The sequence below is a fragment of the Mirounga angustirostris genome, unplaced genomic scaffold (genome assembly GCF_029215605.1).
Source record: "Mirounga angustirostris isolate CCGP_5_RB_7025 unplaced genomic scaffold, mMirAng1.0.hap1 SCAF_17, whole genome shotgun sequence".
In the NCBI taxonomy this organism is placed as follows: Eukaryota; Metazoa; Chordata; class Mammalia; order Carnivora; family Phocidae; genus Mirounga; species Mirounga angustirostris.
This window is the reverse complement of record NW_026991725.1, coordinates 13,350,793-13,372,058: the sequence shown is the minus strand read 5'-3', so window position 1 is coordinate 13,372,058 and position 21,266 is coordinate 13,350,793. Positions and strand designations below refer to the sequence as shown.

General features: G+C 37.6%; 2 protein-coding genes across 6 annotated transcripts in view; one reads left to right on the top strand and one right to left on the bottom strand.

Moving 5' to 3' along the window:
* The window catches only part of CLTC (clathrin heavy chain), a 66,131-nt gene extending 49,363 nt beyond the window's left edge, over positions 1-16,768 (top strand). Inside the window, exons 24-33 of one of the 4 annotated variants that reach the window (XM_045889275.3) lie at positions 18-125; positions 205-372; positions 503-652; positions 747-878; positions 1,198-1,308; positions 2,186-2,356; positions 2,711-2,932; positions 4,181-4,201; positions 7,753-7,828; positions 16,388-16,768. In XM_045889275.3, the coding sequence (XP_045745231.1) occupies positions 18-125; positions 205-372; positions 503-652; positions 747-878; positions 1,198-1,308; positions 2,186-2,356; positions 2,711-2,932; positions 4,181-4,201; positions 7,753-7,828; positions 16,388-16,458 (1,230 nt within the window). In that variant the 3' untranslated portion in view covers positions 16,459-16,768. Of the gene's footprint in view, positions 1-17; positions 126-204; positions 373-502; positions 653-746; positions 879-1,197; positions 1,309-2,185; positions 2,357-2,710; positions 2,933-4,180; positions 4,202-7,752; positions 7,829-9,912; positions 10,948-16,387 lie in introns of those variants that run through there. The other 3 variants (XM_045889272.3, XM_054510911.2, XM_045889273.3) reach the window with 3 other exon arrangements.
* On the bottom strand, positions 15,354-21,210 carry PTRH2 (peptidyl-tRNA hydrolase 2). Of its 2 annotated transcripts, none has more exons than XM_045889285.3 (2): positions 21,055-21,210; positions 15,354-15,975 (listed from the first exon to the last, which is right to left on the bottom strand). In XM_045889285.3, exon 2 carries the CDS (start codon positions 15,973-15,975, stop codon positions 15,436-15,438), a length of 540 nt encoding a protein of 179 aa, XP_045745241.1. In that variant the 5' UTR covers positions 21,055-21,210; the 3' UTR covers positions 15,354-15,435. The 2 variants fall into 2 exon arrangements, with proteins under 2 accessions (XP_045745241.1, XP_064438460.1); XM_064582390.1 differs by lacking the exon at positions 21,055-21,210 and adding an exon at positions 20,780-20,933.
* Positions 21,211-21,266: the final 56 nt, after the last annotated feature.

Here is a 21,266-nt window from a genome sequence, read left to right as displayed (position 1 = left end):
TGAAATTTTTGTTACAGGTCTGCTTCGCCTGTGTAGATGGCAAGGAGTTCCGTCTTGCTCAGATGTGTGGGCTTCATATAGTAGTACATGCAGATGAATTGGAAGAACTTATCAACTACTATCAGGTAATGAACAGGACTCTTACTAATTTAGAGCTATTTCCACAGATAGTCTTATCTTTAATTGTGTATTTCCCTTATTTAGGATCGAGGATACTTTGAAGAACTGATAACCATGTTGGAAGCAGCACTGGGACTTGAGAGAGCTCATATGGGAATGTTTACCGAATTAGCTATTCTATATTCTAAATTTAAGCCACAGAAAATGAGGGAGCACCTGGAGCTGTTCTGGTCCAGAGTGAATATTCCTAAGGTAACCCAACCTTTTAACATTGTGAGGTGGCTCTATAGCTATAACTAAAACTTTAAAATATCTTTCCTTTTTTAGGCTTTTGCTAGAATTACAGACTCCTATCTAAAGCAATTCAGTCTTTCTTACGTAGGTGCTTAGAGCTGCAGAACAAGCTCATCTTTGGGCAGAATTGGTGTTTTTGTATGACAAGTATGAAGAATATGACAATGCCATAATTACTATGATGAATCATCCAACTGATGCATGGAAAGAAGGGCAGTTCAAAGATATCATCACCAAGGTGTGTGGTCTGCTTCAGAAGATAGAAGTTTCGAAAGGAGAGAGCTCATCAGGAAATAACTCTTAACTTACATATGGATTTTTCCCAATTTTAGGTTGCCAATGTAGAACTATACTACAGAGCAATACAGTTCTACTTAGAATTCAAGCCTCTGTTGTTAAATGATTTGCTGATGGTGCTGTCTCCACGGTTGGATCATACTCGTGCAGTCAATTATTTCAGCAAGGTAATTTTAAAAAAACTTCAGAACCTCAGGGCAGTGGCTTAGTTGGTTAAATGGCTGCCTTCGGCTTGGATCGTGATCCCAGGGTCCTGGGATTGAGCTCCTCATTGGGCTCCCTGCTCAGCGGGGAGCCTGCTTCTCCCTCTCCCTCTGCTGCTCCCCCTGCTTGTGCTCTCTCTCTTTCTGTCAAATAAATAAATCTTCAACAACAACAACAAAAAACTCTTCAGAATCTCATAGCAAGGAACTAAGACATATTTCAGTAACTTTTGTTGAACTTTAAGGATATGCTATGTTTGTAACAAAGCTCTTTGTTTTAAAGGTTAAACAGCTACCACTGGTGAAACCATATTTGCGTTCAGTTCAAAACCACAATAACAAATCTGTGAATGAATCACTGAACAACCTCTTCATTACAGAAGAAGATTATCAGGTAAAACCTTTTAGTTCTTGCATCGCAAAACTCAGGTTAGGATTGAGTAATTGAGTTGATATGTTGTGGGGTAAAAAAGCCCATTATCCCTTAGGTTGTAAGCAGTAGGTACTTAGATGCCTGGGATCTAAATTTAGTTATGTTTTCAGGATTGATAAATCTGAGTTTTAATTGCCAAGTTTGCAGAATTTTGCTTAGATCATGTCTTAGTTAATGCTTTAGAAAAATATTATGGTTACTTTGTCCCTAAGCATCTAGATTTTAGGTGAGGTTCAAAAAGTCTTTGATCTCTTAACTAGTCCGTAAAACTTACTTGGTATTAAGTGTATTTATTCACTGCTTTTCTTGCTCAATAGCATATTAGTATTTGTCTTTTAATAAACTTTGCCTTGTGAAGAATTTTGCAAACACAAAATTAAGAGTTGCCTTTTTTCTTTCTCTGTCAACATGATGGGTTCAGATCTCATGCTGATCTGTATTACTAAATATCGTGTTTACTTGTATCAGGAGTTTCTCTAAAGCATAAAATCTTATCCTCCAAATTAAAATCCTCCCATTTTCATAACTATGCAAGTTCTTGATACTGAAAACCATGGAGAAAATTGCACCTTTAGAAATTTTATAGTACCTTTGAGGACTTTATTGTTACATAATCAAATTGAAGAACCTCAATACTTGTTCAACTTGCAACTTTCTGGCTTGATGCTTGAATCTAGGTTGTTGTATTATAAGGCTCTTTGATCAAGTTGTATTTTATACATACACATCATACAGCATATTGGTCAAGTCATATACAGTAATGACTTCTTGATAAAAAATGATGGAACAAATTTTAAACTAAAACTGATTTGGCATTGGATTTTTTTTTTTTTTTAAGGCTCTGCGAACATCAATAGATGCTTATGACAACTTTGACAATATCTCACTTGCTCAGCGTTTGGAAAAACATGAACTCATTGAGTTCAGAAGAATTGCTGCTTATCTCTTCAAAGGCAACAATCGCTGGAAACAGAGTGTAGAGCTGTGCAAGAAAGATAGCCTGTACAAGGTGGATAAAGTTGGTGGGGGCAGGCCTATTAAATCAAGTACTAGATCTGTCTGATCCTAAAAATGTATATCTGAAGTGATTATGGTCTATACAAGTATTAGTATATGAAAATTGCCTGTAAGCTCCCATTTGGGGGGGATGGTAATTAAGTCAATTTCTTGATTCTAGGGGTCATCTTCTGTTTATTTCAAAACCTCTGTTTAAAAAAAAAAAGTTACCCTGTCGTCTTTTCTTTCAGCAAATTTCAGTTTAAATGATGTGACTGTGATGTTTTTCTCCCCCATTGTATTACTCGTTTTGCCAGTTTAGTATATTTGAGTTTAACATTTGACCTTCCTCCTTTCCTTTGAATAGGATGCAATGCAGTATGCCTCTGAATCTAAAGATACTGAGTTGGCTGAAGAACTCCTACAGTGGTTTTTGCAGGAAGAAAAAAGAGAGTGCTTTGGAGCTTGTCTTTTTACCTGTTATGATCTTTTAAGGCCAGATGTTGTCCTGGAAACTGCATGGAGGCACAATATCATGGATTTTGCCATGCCCTATTTCATCCAGGTCATGAAGGAATACTTGACAAAGGTAATGGTGCCTCTGGGTGTATTCAGAACTACTTATCTTGAGGATATATAAAATTCCACATGCAGATTTATTTTTCCAAATTTTTTTCTCTAGTAGAAGTTTAAGTCATTTGGTTATCATAAGATATTTTTGTTCTCCAGAAATTTGTATGTCTGACAGAGGACCTTGAACGGAAAGGGAATTCAAACATAACTTGTCAGAATGTTTACCCTCCCATGTATTTCTGAGGGTAAATAGTGTTATGTCTATGTTGTATGTTTGGGTTTTTTTTAAACCTCTACTAAAAAGATTTTTTTTTCCCCCAAAGTAACATCTTCCTCAAATCCGTTCTTGTAACTCAGATATCCCTAACTTAGTAGTATAGATTCCCTTTTATTTGGTTGCTTCTTGACTTTAATATGTCTGCCTGTTTCTTCTGGGGAAGCAAAATCTATATTCTTTATAACATCCCATTAATCTTCTCAGTATTTTGGTAGCTTAACCCCTAATTTAAAAATATCATAGCAGGTTAATAATTAACAACGTATTACCTCCAAATGCATTAAATAAGCTGTGGGTATAATCATCTTAAAAAATTCACTTATCTTAGTGTCCCTTTTTGGTGTCATAATATTTTTTTTACTCACTTGATCCTCAATAGTTACTGGCTCTTTTACTGTAGAACATTTTAAAATGGTCCTAAAGGATCCATTTGTTAAAGCAAAACATGCTTATTAAAATCAGTTTCACATCTGATCTCTTCAGCATGCCTGAGTAAAGGGGAGAAAAAAGGTACTACTAATGGCCCCCAGTATGAGTATTTCCTTAGGTTGCTATCTAAGTAGATACCATTGTGTTCAGTTATAATTTTTTAAGAATTAATATTTTCGGTATAAAAACGGCTTGAAGTCCAGTGTAAGAAAATGGTTGCCTTATATTAGCCATAGATGAGAATAACTTCTTTTCATATGCATAATGCCAACTTAAGAGACCTGGCTCTAAGCTGCTGTTAACCGAAATGCTGTAAGTTTTACTAGCGATAAGCTGCTTTCTATCACACTGACTCTAGCGTAAATTCTTCTGCAATAAGCTCTGAAGTTTAAAAAAAATTCTAAATTTTGCTTCCAGTATGCCCTTTATTTTCACTTCTCATGCCTTTTTTTGTGGTTAGATGTTTCTCCCCTAAACCTTTGTTGCTGATTCTACCTTTTTATGCTCAATATGGAATTTGATTTTTTTCTAAGCTGCACCTTCTGAATTCCTTTGCAGGTTGATGCAATAAAGGAAAAGGTGAAAGTTGATTCTTTTCCATCTTTAAGTCTGGAGGACTAAGTCTAAGGAATTTGCATGATTTTTTTCCCTTCCTTTTCTACACTGCTGCTGCTGCTTTTTCCCCCCAATAAATTTTCACTAAAGCCTCTGCAAGTCCCTTGAAACATAACTATAATAGAGCTGTAGGACATTAGTAGATGTTTGCTACTAATCTGCTAATAGGCTTTAGGAAGGGCAGGAGGCTAATCAGTAGTTGGTTCACAGTCTCTCTTAAATATATTATTAAAAACCGAGCATGGTGAGTTTCCATATTAATTCCAAAGTTTCAGGAAATTTCTCTTCCCTGTCAGGGTATCTGGACCATAATAGGATTTTCTTAATACTCTAAATAAATTTAAGCAGCCTCTGGTTTTATTTTGTGAGCTTGCCTGACAGTTGTTGAATTTATGTATGTATATATATGCCCTAAAAGGCTTTTTGGGGTTTTTTTTTTTGGTATTGAAGGACTGTGATCCAGTTTCTGATCTCTTGATTCTTACTAATTTTTTGCTGAAAGTAGGTACAAGAGATACTAGCTGCTTCCGAAGAGACTTTCCTCATGTTTCTCCAGGTGTCCAGTTCTTATGGTGCTAGTCCATTTTCAAGAAGAATCAAAACTTTTTTAATCATGAGAGTAGCTTGCTATAATTGTTGCTAAGCAACATGGATTATTTCTGTATATAACAAAGCAATATTAACTTCTTCCTGTAATTAGGCACCTTTTGGTTGCTGCTTCCTTCATTGGCTTGTCTCCATCCCAGTATAAATGAAACAAACTTATGTCTGGTATCAGATTGTTGTAATAAAAGGGTGGGAAGGTAAAGGAAAGTTGAAACAAATTTGAAAGACTTCGGGTGGGGGACAATGCCTTGGAATTATGTTGAACCAAACTGGAATCACCATTGGAACTTAGGGCAAACCTGAGTAAAATGCATTGTGTGTGAGGCCCTTCAGCAGCTAGTAAGCAAGGCAGTTAGAAAGCGTGTGTGTGAAAAACAGGTAATTGAACTGCAGTGTTATGCATTGTTTTAAATCAAGCATGTACAACAGTCATTGCAATTACATCATACTACTTTTGAAACTCTTAAAGCATTGCTGTGGGCTGTGTGTGTTTCTTGAGAGCCTGTATAGCAACAGTCATCTTCAGATCTCACTTCTTGCTTCAGTACTTTTGCCTTTTTTTCATGCACACATACACCAGAATAACTGACTGCATGTTAACTTTTCCTCTGCAGCATATTGCAGTCTTTGTGGAAAAGCCTTTTACATTATAGTGAATTTTTAATAGTACAGATGGAACTGAACTCAGTGACATGCTTACCTCTAATTTTTCTTTTTAAATCCAAGGATCAGAAACTTTTGTTACAGCTCTTAACAAAAGCTTGTGTTCATAAAAGCCTTCTCTGCTTTTTTTTGAGCAATCTAAATTGGGTCATGGAAACAAAAATTGGATGTTGCTGTGCCAGAGGCTGTCCTCTTATATAGAAAAATAAAAATTTTTTGCTTGATTTGATGCTGTTCCTTCAGAGTTACTATTTTTTGTTTTTTTCCCCTATGCCCAACCTGCCTGTGTCCACATGCCTGGGCATTGTGATATTGCTAGTTCTTCTAAATCTTCAATGTACTACTTTAATAGGACGTCTTTCTTGAACATCTGACTCATTCACCTCTGACCTTAATGTTTAAACATGTGTTCACTTCAGATTCTTTTCCTTGAAAGTCTGGAAATGTATTATGCAGTGGTGACTTTTTTTTTGGTTGGTGTTTCATTTTTCTTCTAAGAACTTGGAAGTTATGTACACTCATCCATGTATTTTTTTGTATAACCTCTTTAGCTCACTCTTGGATACTGTTTAGTTAGCAAAACCCTATCTGACCCTGATGGCACAGACTGTGCTTTAAAGTATACAGCTGAAATAATTTTTAAGTTTGAATGCCAATATTGGGTATTTCTTATGGTACTTCTACTCCATGGTTGTTTTTAATTTGATATTGGGGTAATTTTTAACACATGAATACTTAGGCTATAAAATAGGAAAATAGCATACAAAAACATAACCAACCCTTTTCCTAGTGTAGAAAAACCACATTTTATCTGAAGACATCTCAACTTTTTTCTCAAACTTACTATTCTCAAATTATTCCCTGATAAACTAGCATGGGTTTGATTTACATTTATAATATTTAATATGGGACAAAATATGTATAAAATACTGTCCTGACCTTAATAACCTACGTGAAGACCCACACACACTATTTTAAATAGTTTCAAATAGAAACTACGGGCTACTTTAACCTCTTTAGGACCCAGTCTTTATAGCTTTTCACTGCAGTCTGCATGTCTTTTTTTGTGGTTTTCACTATTTGCCTTTTTGAGGAATATGCCATGAACATTCATTAAAAGTTTTTCCTGCACTCTGCCCCTCATCTCACCCAGCGCACTTAGGACTTTGAAAACCACGAGTAATAGATAACATCAAAATTTGAAGTTTTGGTTTTACCTCAAGTATAATGATAGACTTTTAAATATAGTTTAAAATGCAGGTGGAAGTTGTATAGTAGACATCCCATAAGCCCACTGTCCTAATATTTCTCCCTAGTTCTTCACAGAATTAGAGAACTGAGTCATGTTAGTTCTAGAATAAATTTTGCAGAATATCTTATTCAGCTATCATTATACAGAAATTTGAGGATCAGTGTAATGGTTTGCCAGGGTCACTTAACTAGCTTGTGGAAGGACCTATGTATTCCAGCTCCTTTCTTTCATTTTTTCTTTATTTTTTTAAACATTTGGACTCCTACAGTATTAGTTCTGTCTGATACTATCCACTTTTATTTAGGGTAGTTAGCATGTAATAGCCATTTACTTCTTTGCTTAAATAAAAGCAAAAATAAATTCTTCCTCAAAGACATTGGGGCAAAAATTAGGCATTCCTACTACTATTTCTACTTCTTAGAAAATAGAGCATTAAAACATGCAGCCTGTCTTTATCTGAAAAGATGGAATATGGAGCCACTTTGTGTCTTAAATTTCAGTCTGCACCTGTAACAATTATCAGCAGAAACTGTGCACAGTTGGCAAAAGATAGCTTATTCCAAATGAGTATTTGTCCAGTCATTAACTAATTTACTTCTTTGGATATCTTTTCCTTTGGGGAGGGAAGTCTTGCCTGGTCATGAGTTCATTATTATTACCTATGATATGGTTTAAACTTCATTTGAAAAAGTGGTTCCTTCTCGTTATTTCCCTCCCTCAGGCTGGCTGCATCCTAGCATGCCCAGTTTTAGCCTGGCGTGAGCTTTTATGGCATTTATAAATCCCTCCTTCCTGAGGGTTTATAATGACAGTGCTAAAAATCACCTTGACTGAACTGTGAACATTGCCAATGAATTTGAGGGGGCCTGAGAATGTTCTTTAGTCTGTTTTATTTTGACAAAATTTAACATACTAAGGCTTTTCCACTTTCTGCCATAAACCTAGGTTTGTAATACTTTTGAGATGCTAAGTAACATTACCTGTTTTTCTCCAGGTGGATAAGTTAGATGCTTCGGAATCACTGAGAAAAGAGGAAGAACAAGCTACAGAGACGCAACCTATTGTTTATGGTAATCTTGCTCTCTTTTTAACCCTACAGAAAAGCAGTAGACAGACGTTTTCATTCTTTAGGGATCCTACCTCAAAACAGAAATATAGTAAGTTTCTAAAGTGTGAAAGGCTCACTGAGTTTAGGAATAATTCTACCATCTTTTTCTGAAAACAGTCTTAAAGTAGACCTTGACATTATTCATTAAGGTCATCTTAAATGCAAAGACATAATAAAAAACGGTCACTTAAGATCATAACTTAAATTTTCCTATTGCCTGCTCACTGATTCGTAAATTACTAGGAAAGAAATATTAGTGAATTTAGTTTTCAGAAGTGCAGAAGGTAAGAGAACATGCCAAGGCTGTCTTTAGTGTGCTTTTCATAGAGTACTCTTTAAGTTCTAACCAGGGCAGAGAACTGGGTTATTTCCATTTGAGAACTTTCCAGAGAGATAGGATCTTGAGACTCTCAGTGAATATTGAAGGCAATTTAATTTCTTCTCTGAACTACTTCCCTTTTCCCTTTCACTTTTGGTGAACAGACTCATTTGAACAATGAATTAGAAGGATATAAATTATAGCACTATAGCCAGGAAAGCTTTGGAGGAAAGCTTAAAATTGTGACCAGCTTGCTAAAGGAAATGATAATATACAAATATATTGTGACAGTTATCTCCTTTTTATTATAGATAAAAAGGATTTGGGGAATTTAGAGGACTGTGTAGTTTTGATAAAGTTGGAGAAGATAAATTTAAAAGTAGATTAAAGATGATTAAAGCAGGTTAAAAGATTCGAGCAAGATGTTTGACATATTTGAGATAGGAAACACAGTAGGAACAATAATACTTCGGGGGCACCTACTGAATTTGGCTTGTGTTCAGAGTGTTTAAATGGAGAGTCTTTCTAGGCAGTTGAAAATTTCAGTATCAAGGGTTAAAAGTTATTTTTACAAACTGCTGGTTTCCAAAAAGAATCTACTCACAAACAACAATTTTGGTTGTTCACAAAAAAGACAGACATGAGGTCACTTGTCTGAGAGAAACCTTGCACTAGGTTTACATTCATTCAGGGGATTAAGAATACTTCTTTTGTGGGGGAGTGGGTAGAGGTATTATGTCGTTTTCTCCCTTTAAATAAGCCAGGTTTTCTGTAGGTGGTTTTCTTTATGTGGTCAACCACTATTTAAAATACATAAGAGTGTTGGGGCGCCTGGCTGGCTCAGTCAGTAGAGCCTGTGACTCTTGATCTCAGGGTTGTGAGTTCGAGCCCCACTGTTGGGGGTTTACTTAAAAATTTTTTTTTAAATGAAGTACTTAAGAGTGTTAACATAGTATTTGAAACAGGTTGTATACTCTAATGTATTCATATCTAATGCATATTTAAATGTCTTGTTATTTTTCTCTTAATTAGTACTAGATTCTTTGCTAGATATGCATTAGATTACCATTTCATTTCATTACTATTTAGGTATGTTTAAATCAGTCGTTTTTTTTTTTTTTTTTTTAAGATTATTTATTTTAGAGAAAGGGAGAGATCTCGTGTGCATGAGAGCAGGGGCGGGGGAGAGGGAGAGGGAAAGAGGGACTCTTAAGCAGACTCCCCACTGAGTGCAGAGCCCACCTTGGGGCTTGATTGCATGACCCTGTGATCTTGACCTGAGAGTCAAGAGTCAGATGCTAACCTACTGATCCACCCAGGCGCCCCTTTAAATCAGAAATTTAAATCTAACTTTAAAAGTTCCTCTCTGGGAAAAACATGTCCATTAAAAAATTAAGCTTTTCTGTGCTTATTATATTGTCACCAGATATTAATGTGCGAATACAGCTGTCTTGCTCGGTCATGTCAGACATGCCCGTGAATATTGCTTTAAATGAAATATCATAGTTATAGTTGTCCTCTGCCCTGAATTGTTGGCTTTTTAGGCAGAACCCTTCTTAGGGTGATTGTCATGCCAAAATTGTGATAGAAGAGCCACCACCAAACTCATTCTAAGCTGTGATTGTTGTTCGAGTGGGTGAGATTAGTGTCATAGTCCCTACAATGCTAACAGTTTCTCCCACCTCCTGCCCCCCACCTTCTGTCCCTTCCATGTTTTTCTTCTCTAGGTCAGCCCCAGTTGATGCTGACAGCAGGACCCAGTGTTGCAGTCCCTCCCCAGGCACCTTTTGGCTATGGTTATACTGCACCACCCTATGGGCAGCCACAGCCTGGCTTTGGGTACAGCATGTGAGACAGAAAGCTGATCCTGTAGTCGCCTATTTTCGTACTGAAACATCGTCTCTACCCGCTTCTCAGTTTATAACGGGAAAACAGGCACATGTTCTTAATAACCTTTATTTCATGAAGGACTACTTTTTGTTTCTAACTATAAACTCGGATCACCTGTGTTAAAAGCTTATTTCACATTCCGCATCATTTTAGAATTTATTTTCAAAGGGGAATAGTTTCAATGTTTTATTCACTTGGGCTTTTTTTTCTTCCCCCTCATTCTTTGAAGAACTGCTTAATACTTAATCTGTTGTGAAGAACCTGATTTGCACTCTGTAGTGTTTAAAGAAAAAAAAAACTCTAATATTGAATCTCTTAAATTTAGTGTATGTAAACAGCTTTCGATATGTATTGTCTAAATGCATTTAAATCTTTTACTTAAAAGCTACAGCAAAAATATTGGTATGTGACCATGTAAGACTGTCAATGCCAACAAAGACAACACTAATCAGCATACCCTACATTGGATTGCACTGCTCTCCAAATTATTTGAAAAATGCATTACAGACAACTTGCCTGACTTTTAAATGAGCATAAAAGGCCCTCTAACCTATGCAGGTTTCCTCATTACGCATATAGAAAATGCTAGTGTGTTTTTGCTCACTTCATATGTAACAGGTGCCCTTATGTTGTGCTGTATCCTGTGCTTTTTCTGTGGGACCATTCCATTCAGGAACAAAGCGCACCATGATTCCAATCTGTGTGTATTTACTAACCCTTCCCTGAGGTTTGTGTATGTTGGATATTGTGGTGTTTTAGATCACTGAGTGTACAGAAGAGAGAATTCAAACAAAATATTGCTGTTCTTCAGTTTTGTTTGTGGAATTTGAAATTACTCAAATTTAAAATAAATTACTGGACTGTGGAAATAACATGTAGAATGGCAGTTTTAATTAAATAATCTCTCAAATTTAAACCAAAAGAACCATGGTTGTGATAGTTTCATATTGGATACTGAGGCGCAGTACAGTGAGGCAGGAGCACAGAAGTGGAATGAGGATTGGGACATGTGAAAACATAGCATTGCATCATGTGCATTACTGTAGTTAATAAGGTACATGCAGTAGTCTGAAGAAACAGCACTGTAGTGGGCTACATTTTGGCTATCTCCATCATTTTAACCAAGTGGTACCTTAGGTTTTTCTCTAACCATTTCACTTAAATGTACAGATCATGGATGTTCTATTAACTTGAAATAAAAGTATATAAGCATGTAGTTAACATACTGTCCCTTATCATGAATAGTAAGGGCCCCCACATTATGGGTACTTTAAGTCGATTTTTTTTTTTTTTAACCAGTGTTTGAATTCAGCCCTTTTTGTTTATGGCTGAGAATATTACTTTTAAGTTCATTTCATTGTTAATCCTCAATAGAGTTAGCCCCCTACCTAGCCTGTATTGCCCTGTAATTCTCTACATAGGGCAAATGACCATAAGCTGCATGGAAGGCTTTTTTCTTTTTTTTTTAAACTTAGAACCCCTGCCCTTCCCCACTTTTAATCATCCCACCCCTTATTTTCCTATCAAAAATTATAGTATTAGCTGGAAAATTCCTTTTTTGGTTTTTCATTCTGCAAACATCTGGCTGTACTTGTTTCTGCTGGATCTCTCTCCCCCCTCCCCCCCTTTCTTCATCATTATCAAAATCATGAGGGAGAATAGCAATGATCCCTGGGAGTTCATTCATTTCAGAGTCAAGATTTGTTCTTCTGGACCTTTCCTGTACTTTGCATCAGCTGTGGGTTTGTTTTTGTTTTTGTTTTTCCAATGGAATAATTCATCTCTTTTCCTTAAGTTAAATATTTATTAAAGGTGTTCTTACAACTTTAAGAAATAAAAAAAAGCCTTTTTAATGTGATACTATGTCCAATGATAGTTTTCACATAAACCATCCATAATGGGCTATCGTAGAAAGAAACTGTGGTGTATGACATAGGTTCAAATCCTGAGCAAGCTGAACCTCTGAACATGTTCCCTCTTGTGTATGTTAACATGATGAGTACTTTCCAGAATTATTTTCAGGAGTATTTTTAAATCTCAAAATGCCTACCTACCTCAAGACTTGGCAGTAAAGTATTATACAACAAGTGGTAGACCAAATTGATCATTTATTTTAAGATGTCTTCCCAAACATTACTCTGAATAGGATGATGGTCTGGGAGAAGGAACTAAAAACAGGGCATTAAGAGTTCTTATAATTCTCTAAATTTAACTGAAACAGGAGGGAAGAAGGGGGAGAGAGATTTAATGGGAAACCTCTCAGGAGGTAAACATGTTTTCAGTGATCTTTGTACCGTTGTACCAAAAAATCCGATACTTGTTGATATTCAACATAGACATTGTACAACTTAGTACAATAGGAACACACTGACATGATCTCCAAGTAGGGCTGCTTGAATTTTCTGTAAATTGATTTAGTCATGCAGACATTCTCACACTAGTGGTTCTCAAACTTTAAGATCCTTTTGTACTCCTAAATTATTGAAGGTCCCAAAGAGCTTTAAGTGGAATTGTAGGTGTTGATATTTACTGTATTAGTATTTAAAACAAATTTTTAAAATTCATTTAGGGGCGCCTAGGTGGCTCAGTCATTAAGCGTCTGCCTTCAGCTCAGGTCATGATCCCAGGGTCCTGGGATCGAGCCCCACATTGGGCTCCCTGCTCCACGGGAAGCCTGCTTCTCCCTCTCCCACTCCCCCTGCTTGTGTTCCCTCTCTTGCTGTGTCTCTCTCTGTCAAATAAATAAACAAAATCTTAAATTCATTAAATATAACTTAAACTCATTGCATGTTAAACAATTATGAATCAACCATATTGCTCAAAACGAGTGGTATTGCACTGTTTTTTGCAAGTCTCTAAAGTTCATCTTCACAGAGGACTGCTGTATTCTCATGTTTGCTTCTATATTATATCAGTATATTCCATTTTTAAGTATGTGAAGAAAGTCTAGCCTCATGCAGATAATGTAATTAGGAAAGGAAAGGAGTACCTTTTGAGATACTTGTCGTTAGTTGAAATGTGGAATCTGAAACCGTTAACACTGAACTTTTTGTGATGTTATATTAAAAATCCATTAGTCTCTCTGAATGGATCTTTTACCCATGCATGAAAAGAATGAACTCCCAGGGATCATTGCTATGGTTATATCATGCATTGGTTATATGGAAAATACTGATTCACTAAGTTGTACAGGTCTTCTAAATATTGACAAGTGTCTTTAAAAAATTTGTGAGGAACACTGATATCATCAGAAAAGTCTTGGGAAAAAGTTTTGGGAAACTTGGGAGGAGAGGCAGAAGTTTTCCAGAATACTGTCAGTTGTTTTCCTTAAAATGATTGGGTCATTTAATTTATGAGGAAATATCTGCCAAACACCCAGGTGTGGATGGATAACTAGTTTGTCAGTTCTTTCAAGTAAAAATCTTCTATGACACATTTTTTTCAAGACAACATATTTCAGTGTGTACCAGAAGTGTTTAATATTACAGAGAATATTAAGACAAATAGAAATAGTCAAGGGTCAAATTTTATTTTTACTGCTTTATCAAGGACATTAAGTGACTTTTTTTTTTTTTTTTTTTTACCGTGAGTATAGGGCAGTGAAGTACTACTTACATAGGTAGGGTGCTCCTGTCTTGATTTGTGAAAGGTGCCAACAGTTTTACCCACCTTTGCAAATGTCAACACAGCAAAAAAAAGAAAAATGTCTTAGTATTATGAAAATAGTTTTGACCCCATGGAAGTATCTTAAGGACCCTATGGGCTCTGCAGATACCCTGAGAACTATAAGATTAAGCACCCTGTAAAATAAATACTAAATCCAGGTGAACTAGGAAATAAGCATAATGTATTTCCAGACTTACTAGAATTTGTGTACAGTTCATCCTAGTAGATGTACCATGATTTCTTACAGTTACTTGAGTCAGCCACAGCAGGCCATCCTGCTGGGAATGCACGGTCTTTGAACTTGGAGCCATCCGTCTCTGAGGCAAGCCTCAGAAATTACTGAGCTAGAATCATGCATTTACGATTGAGTTCTCATCTCAGTTACATGCTGTTGCATCACTTTTGAATCTAGTATAAACATTCTATTTAGAAGCAGTGGCTACTGTGGCATCATTCACAGATGGAATTTCTCCTGTGCTGTCATGCCAGCATAAACTCTATAAAATTGACTAAATATTAGAAACTAAGACTGGCTGCAGTAATCTTTAGTGTTCTGCCCAGACTCCACTGACCTTAGACCTTTAAGTTGTGTTATCGTGCTGCTTATGTTGAAGTTAAATGCTAACTAATGCTAACTGTTGAAGTTAACCATGAAGAGTTGGAGCTACTTAACGTGCATCTGTTAACCAAAATTCTCTCTGGCATCATCACTTCTTAGGGATATACTCAATTTAGAAATACTGTCAGGATCCCCTCTAAAAGGCTTTCCTACACGAAGCTATAGCTTTTGGGAACTGGGAACTCCTTCATATTCTGGGCAGCTGGTATAATAGTAATTACTGGAATTATGTCATGATGCATATAAAGATCAAAAGGGAAATAAAGGTGCCCTTAATAATTGGTTCCTTAAATTCTAGGGTAAAGAAACAGTAGGATGTTGGGATGACACACTACATTAACTCCACAATTACTGTAAATTCTTATGTGGGCCCAGTAATACCTTCAAAGTCCATACAAGTCACTTTACAAGTTTTTCAAGGCCTTTGCTATTAGGAAAGTTGGGGGAAGTAAAAGGAATTTTTATAGGCCATGATGTAGAAGCACTGCGGAGAACCTTCGGCCAGTGTGGGTCAGGGAACATGAAGTACTGCACAGGTGGATTATATCAACTGCTATAAAACCTCAATTTTGAGACAAAAAAAATCCAGGTTAGATTGTAAACCCATTGTGTGGGGTTACACCATGATCTGTTAATGTTGGCTATCACTCATCCGAAAAGTGATGGCAGGAAAACTATAGTTTGCATCCAGTGAGAATACCCTTGAACCCTAGCCCTTCAAGGGGGTACAGCAACACTGTTTTGGGGAATAAGAGCTATTTAACACATAGGGACCCAACTATGCAGAGGAAATGCTCCCCCGCCTCCCCCTGCCCTTGTAACCCAATCTTGTGACCAGTTTCTCTCAAACATTTTTTGTTTCAGCAGCTATCACTTGAACCATCAGGATCATTTAACCAACTTTTTTTTTTTTTAAGCCCAAGATAACTAACTGAGCCAAGTACGTGATAGAACGTGGAAACGGATTTTCATCTCAAAAATACTTAAGCTGGATGGGGGGAGAAATTCAGCTTTTATTGTTAGAATTTAACAGTTTCAAAGCACATCTTGGTGGGACCATCATACAGAATTCCACCTAGTAAAGTTTTAGGTGGCCAGTGACCTTGTCAATTAGATCTGCTGGTCCTGGCCCAATTCCCAGCACAGTTCTAGAACCTGGTGCAATCTGAGTACGTCCAGCATCTTGGATTAAACTTACAGTCAGTCCTAGCATTTTCGCATGGGTCAATAATTCAACCAGAGTTTCTTCATCAGGGGCTTTGACCACCACTTTGGGCTGGCCACAGTATTCCCATTGTTTGAGCAATTCAGGGTTTCTCCTTTGAATTTGCTTGTAGGCAGAAACAGCAGCATGAGAGCACTGGGCAGCCACCTTCCCTTTTCCCATCTTTAAGTCATTTCGAACCACAAGAATCATTTTGCACTCCCCACTCTCTCCTAAGATGCTTGCTTCACTTCCGGTCTCTGTGTCTGTCTCGCTCAGTGAGCTTTTGGGGATCATCCCAAAGCGTACACGGAGGCCCCAGCCCAGGCACATGCCACATGCAACTCCAGCAGCCAAGCTAAGTGCACCAGGATGAGTCAAATATTCCATCACCAAGGATCTGGAGAGCATCTTAAAGGAAAGGAAAAAAGTTATCACTACATAGCAGTGAAAAGATACAGGCTTATCAGACAAGACACCTTGACAATATATATAAGCAACAACATTTTAAAACTATATGAGGTCATCCAGAAAAAAAGCAAAATATATTTTGGATCTTAATGTACTGTTTTTTTCTCCCCCGTGTTTTCTAAAAGATTGAAGAATACAGGTAAAGCAGTTTAGGTCATTTTGAATCTCAACATAAGGATTATCTATCTTGTTCTTGGATACAATAAAGCTTTGTTGCTCAGTGTTCCCTAAGTCTTGTAGAGGAAGGAAATACTCCATTTCACCAAGCTGTCTAAAGGACCCAAGGAAACCAAGAATAATTCATCCCTTCTCTGGAATACAGTGCTCATCTAATTGTGTCTTCATAATCCAGTGGTTCTCAATGGGGACGGTACCAACTGCTCAGAGAAGTTTCTGGCTGTCACAACAACGGACCTGGAGTGAGGTGCACTGCTGACATTTACTAGACCTCAGCATGGAATGCCAAAAGTCTTACGAAGTGAAGATTTGTCCCACTGGAAATTATAGGTGAAAAATGATTAATATCTGAGACTAGAACCCAACTTCATTATACATATGGACACAAAGTATTTTTTGCATAGTTGTAATATACACTGAGTTTACCAGAAGTATAACTGTCATATAAAACAAAGGAAGATCATCCTTTATCCTTTTTATTTTAGAAATTCCCGTTCCCTCAGCAAGGCTGTTGATGGTATTTGGGTCACCAATAAAACACCTATATCAGTCTACATTTGAGGCTGTTGGACTCAATGCTTCCGTGTATAGGCACAAACAGCTATCAGTTTCTTCTAGTGGAAGAGTAAGCATTTATATACTGAAATACATGGGGCCACCATATTTGTAGTGCTGACACGTAATAACCTTGATTATGCATTGCATAATCTACATGGCATAGACGGCAGTCAAATTTCCTTTTCTCATTTATGTTAAAATTAGGACATTAATGTTTTTGAAACTGCCTGGTTGGCTCAGTCGGTGGAGCATGTGCCTCTTGATCTCAGGGTTGTGGGTTCAAGCTCCACACTGGGTGTAGCGATTACTTAAAAATAACTTAAAATTTTAAAAAATAAATGAGGATAGCATAGGAGATGTTAAATTTTTTGAGATAAAATCCACATACTACAAAATCTACCTTTTTAAAGTGTATAATTTAGTACAATTTTTAAAAATATATCCACAAGGTTGTGCAACCATCACCACTATCTAATCCCAGAACATATGCAGTGCCTCAGAAAGAAACCTCTATACCCATTAGCAGCCGCTTCCTATTTTGTCCAGTCCTGGGACCCTGGCAATCACTAATCTACACTTTGCCTATTCTGGACATTCATATAAATCAAACCATACAACATGTAGCCTTTTGTTTCAAGCTTCTATCACTTAGCATGTTTTCAAGGTTCATCCATGTAGAGGCAGGTATCAGTACACTTCATTCCCATGTTCTTAATGCTGCTCTATTTTGCCTTTCCCAATAGTCTAGATGAGGTGATAGTCACTTAGACAAGAGAAGTGTCAGTGAAAAAGGAAACAAGTGGCCAAGGCACATCTGTATGATCTAGTGACTCACTGGAGGTCTGGTGATAAAAGAAAGGGAGAAGTTTAGAATGACCTGGATTTGAACAAATGGAGAACAGAGGTACTATTTACTGATGAAGAGGATTTTTGTGAAGTAGCAGGTTTGAAAGTAAAAGATACTGAAATCAGTTTAGGATATATTACACTTGGTTTGACCAAAAGACATCCTGGTTAGAGATGTCCAGCAACAATAAAAAAGGATATACCATCTTAAAGGTCAGATGATAAGCCTAGGCCAGAAATACAGATTTAAGAAAACAACATATATCTGAAGTTACTGAAGTGATGAAAGTGGTTGGGCCATTGGGACAAGTATACAGAGTGAAGGAAGGGCTAAAACAGAATCCTAAAGAAATGAACATTGAGGGATCAAAAGAGAGTGACATGGAGTGGCCAGAGGTAAGAGGGTCACACACGTTAAGTTGTCAGTACCCAGTTTCATTCCTTTCACTGGTTTGACATCTGGTGACAGGGCTGTACTGACATAGTACTTTATGGCTTTAGATGCCTTTGCAGTCAGAAAAAAATATATTAAATTCTTATTAGAACCTACATTATCTCATGATGCATCTATCATTTACTACATGAGGTTTACATGTCAGCAGGACTTCTCTCTGATAATCTAACTAGACTCCAAAATGAACAAAAATTCAATTACATAAAAATTATATATATATAACCTCCATGTCAACAATCAGAAGGATCTTCCCCACCAACTTCTAGGTTGTAAAGTAACCAAATATCCTATATACCAGATTCAGGTATTATCTGGAGAAGGGAACTGCATATAGAGGACCTATTACGTGTTGCATAAATTACTAAACCCTTTACTTCCATTATGGCTGTTGTGAAAATAAGAAAAAAGACATAAGCCTCATATTAAAGACAAGAAAAATAAGGATCAGGGGCGCCTGGGTGTCTCAGTCATTAAGTGTCTGCCTTTGGCTCAGGTCATGATCCCAGGGTCCTCAGATCGAGCCCCACATGGGGCTCCCTGCTCGGCAGGAAGCCTGCTTCTCCCTCTCCCACTCCCCCTGCTTGTGTTCCCTCTCTCTGTGTCAAATAAATAAATAAATCTAAAAAAAAAAAGAAAAATAAGGATCCAACAGAGAAGCTGCTTATCCGCAGTAACATAACTAGCAAAAGTGGTATAAAAGATACTCATCTAGAGATCATGACAGAAAACTTCTCATCTTCTTAACTTTATCTAAAAACATATACCAGTAAGAGCAAAAACCGAAAGCAGAAAAAGTTCCAGAAATTACCAAGTTTACTGCTTCTGTACCATTTCATGAGGTCTCTAACATGTTAATCCTAACATCTTTATTCTTTAGGATGTTCTAATCTCCTATCAGCCTGATCACATTATCATCTAACTCCAAAAGGTGTTTCAGCCTGTCCCCCTACTTCCACTACAAACATATCAATAAACCCAGTGCTCCCCTCCTGAACCACACTCTACCCATTAATCCCACTCCACCGGCCTTTCCAACCTAAAAAAAAAACCTTTCCAAAATCCTCTTTGACCCTTAAACCACTGCCTGACTTTCCCTCTTCCCTTTACCTCTAAACTTCTTTAATTACCTGCTTCCCTTCCCCACTCAATTGAAATTGCTAAGGCATTAGATACTTGCTAATTGCCAAACAGAGTTGCCTTTTAGGCCTCATCTTGAGCTTTCCCCACAACTCACTGATAATTTTTCTTTAAACTTTCCTCCCTAAAATTCTTTAATCTGTCACCCTATCTTTCTGATAGGTTTTTTCCAATCTCCTCTAGCTCTATGTCCTGTTCACCCCCTATGTACATAATTACCCCTGCTTAACATTTGGATGCCCTTTCAGTCTATACCTACATTGTCCAATATAGTAGCCATCAGTCAAACATAGTTATCTAAACTTAATTAAAACTAAATAAAAATTCAGTTCTTCAGTTGCACTGAGCCACATTTCAAGTGCTCAACAGCTCAACAACTTAAAAGTGGCTAGCGGGCCACTCTATTGAGATCTAGAACATTTCCATGAAATTTCTTTTGGACAGTTATGGTCTATATACTCTCTTTCCATTCAATTGATACTTATGGAGGGCCTGTTGTGTACCAGGCACTGTTCTGGATCCTAAAGATAGAGCACTGAGCAAAACAAAGTCCCACTCTTAATAGAGCTGACATCTAGGAGAGAGAGACAATCTCATTTATTCTCAAACTGTCATATGCTGAGGACTCCTAAAGTCTCTCCTGGTCTCGAATCTTGAATTTCCAGCTTCTGCTAGAGTACTATGAAGTTTTCTACTCTTCGTCCTAAACTGAACTCAGTATCTTCCTTTCCCTCTCAAACTTCTGTATTCTTGATTTCTGAGTAACCCTGGACTTTTTCTCCTCTGTCCTACCACATACAGTTACCAAACCTTGTTGAATTTATCTGTGTTAAACCTATCTCCTTACCTTTACTACCAGTGCCCTGATGATCTCTTAGCCTCAAACCTCCAAAATTAACTTCTCCAACTGATCTTTCCACATTTTCTTCATGCATGTCCTAGTTCACTCTAGTCCTCTGGCATTAAAATTATACTTCTAAAGCACAAATTTGATCCTGTAATTTCCCAGCTCAAAAACCACCAGATAAACGCCTAAAGAATAAAACAAATCCCTTAGCACGAATTCAAAGCACTACACAATTTGTTTACAACCTACTTTACCCTTCTAACATACTCTCCTGCTACATACTGTACTCTCCAGCCACACCAAATTACTGGGTCCCTTCAAGAAGCAATCTCTCCCCAAAAATTATTTTCTATTTTTCTCCACTTAAATACACAAACACAAGTTTGAATCAGCCACGAAGGCGTGATTCAAATGACACCTTTCTCTAAAGTCTTTATCATCCCCCAATCAATCTTAATTATTTACTCTACAGAACTGCTTTAGCAATTACACATAACTACTGCACATCATATTTTCAGCGTCTAGTGCCGGGGGGGGTGGTGGTGGTGGTATCACGTTAAAGGATTAAATATTTCTCTGAACATTTTGTCTGTGTTACACAGAGACACATTTTTCGGTCATATTCGTGGAAACTTCTCTTTCCTCGCAGGACTCAACAACTTCATACGCTGTGGGTATTCAGTAAGTACTTAACAGAATGTGAGGCCTGCGCGGTATTTTCTCACATTCGGAGAGCGCGCATCGATGCTGCCTGAATGGAGGAGTTGATGGGAACCAGAATTTCTGGGTCTTTCTCCTTCCCGGGATCTTGGTCCCTTTTTCCAAGGGACGACTGGCAGAACAGGAACAGTGGCTCCAGCGTCCACTTGGGCGGAGCAGTCTATGGGGAAGATGAAAGGCCGGGGGAGGAGGTATGGAATGAGGTGGGACGAAACATTTCAGGTGGAGAGAGAATGGAGAACGACATCCCTCTCCTTAGCCCTGTGAAGGGCTGACTTACCTAGAGAATCTCCCCACCGCCTCACTCGCGCCTTTGCGGTTTTTCTTTCGGGTAGTGAACACGCTTCTATCCCGCGAGTTATCTCTTCCGGGACTCCTGGATAAGTTCCGGATCAAGATCCGCGAAGAGAACAGTCATTCTTCCTCTCGCCCCGCCCACAGGTCCCGAACCTAAACCCGAGCTGAAATCCGGCGACGATCCACGGAGGTTCC

What these genes read in the sequence shown, in the direction of transcription:
- PTRH2 (XM_045889285.3), bottom strand. Translation starts at nt 15,975, where the DNA reads ATGCTCTCCAGATCCTTGGTGATGGAATATTTGACTCATCCTGGTGCA.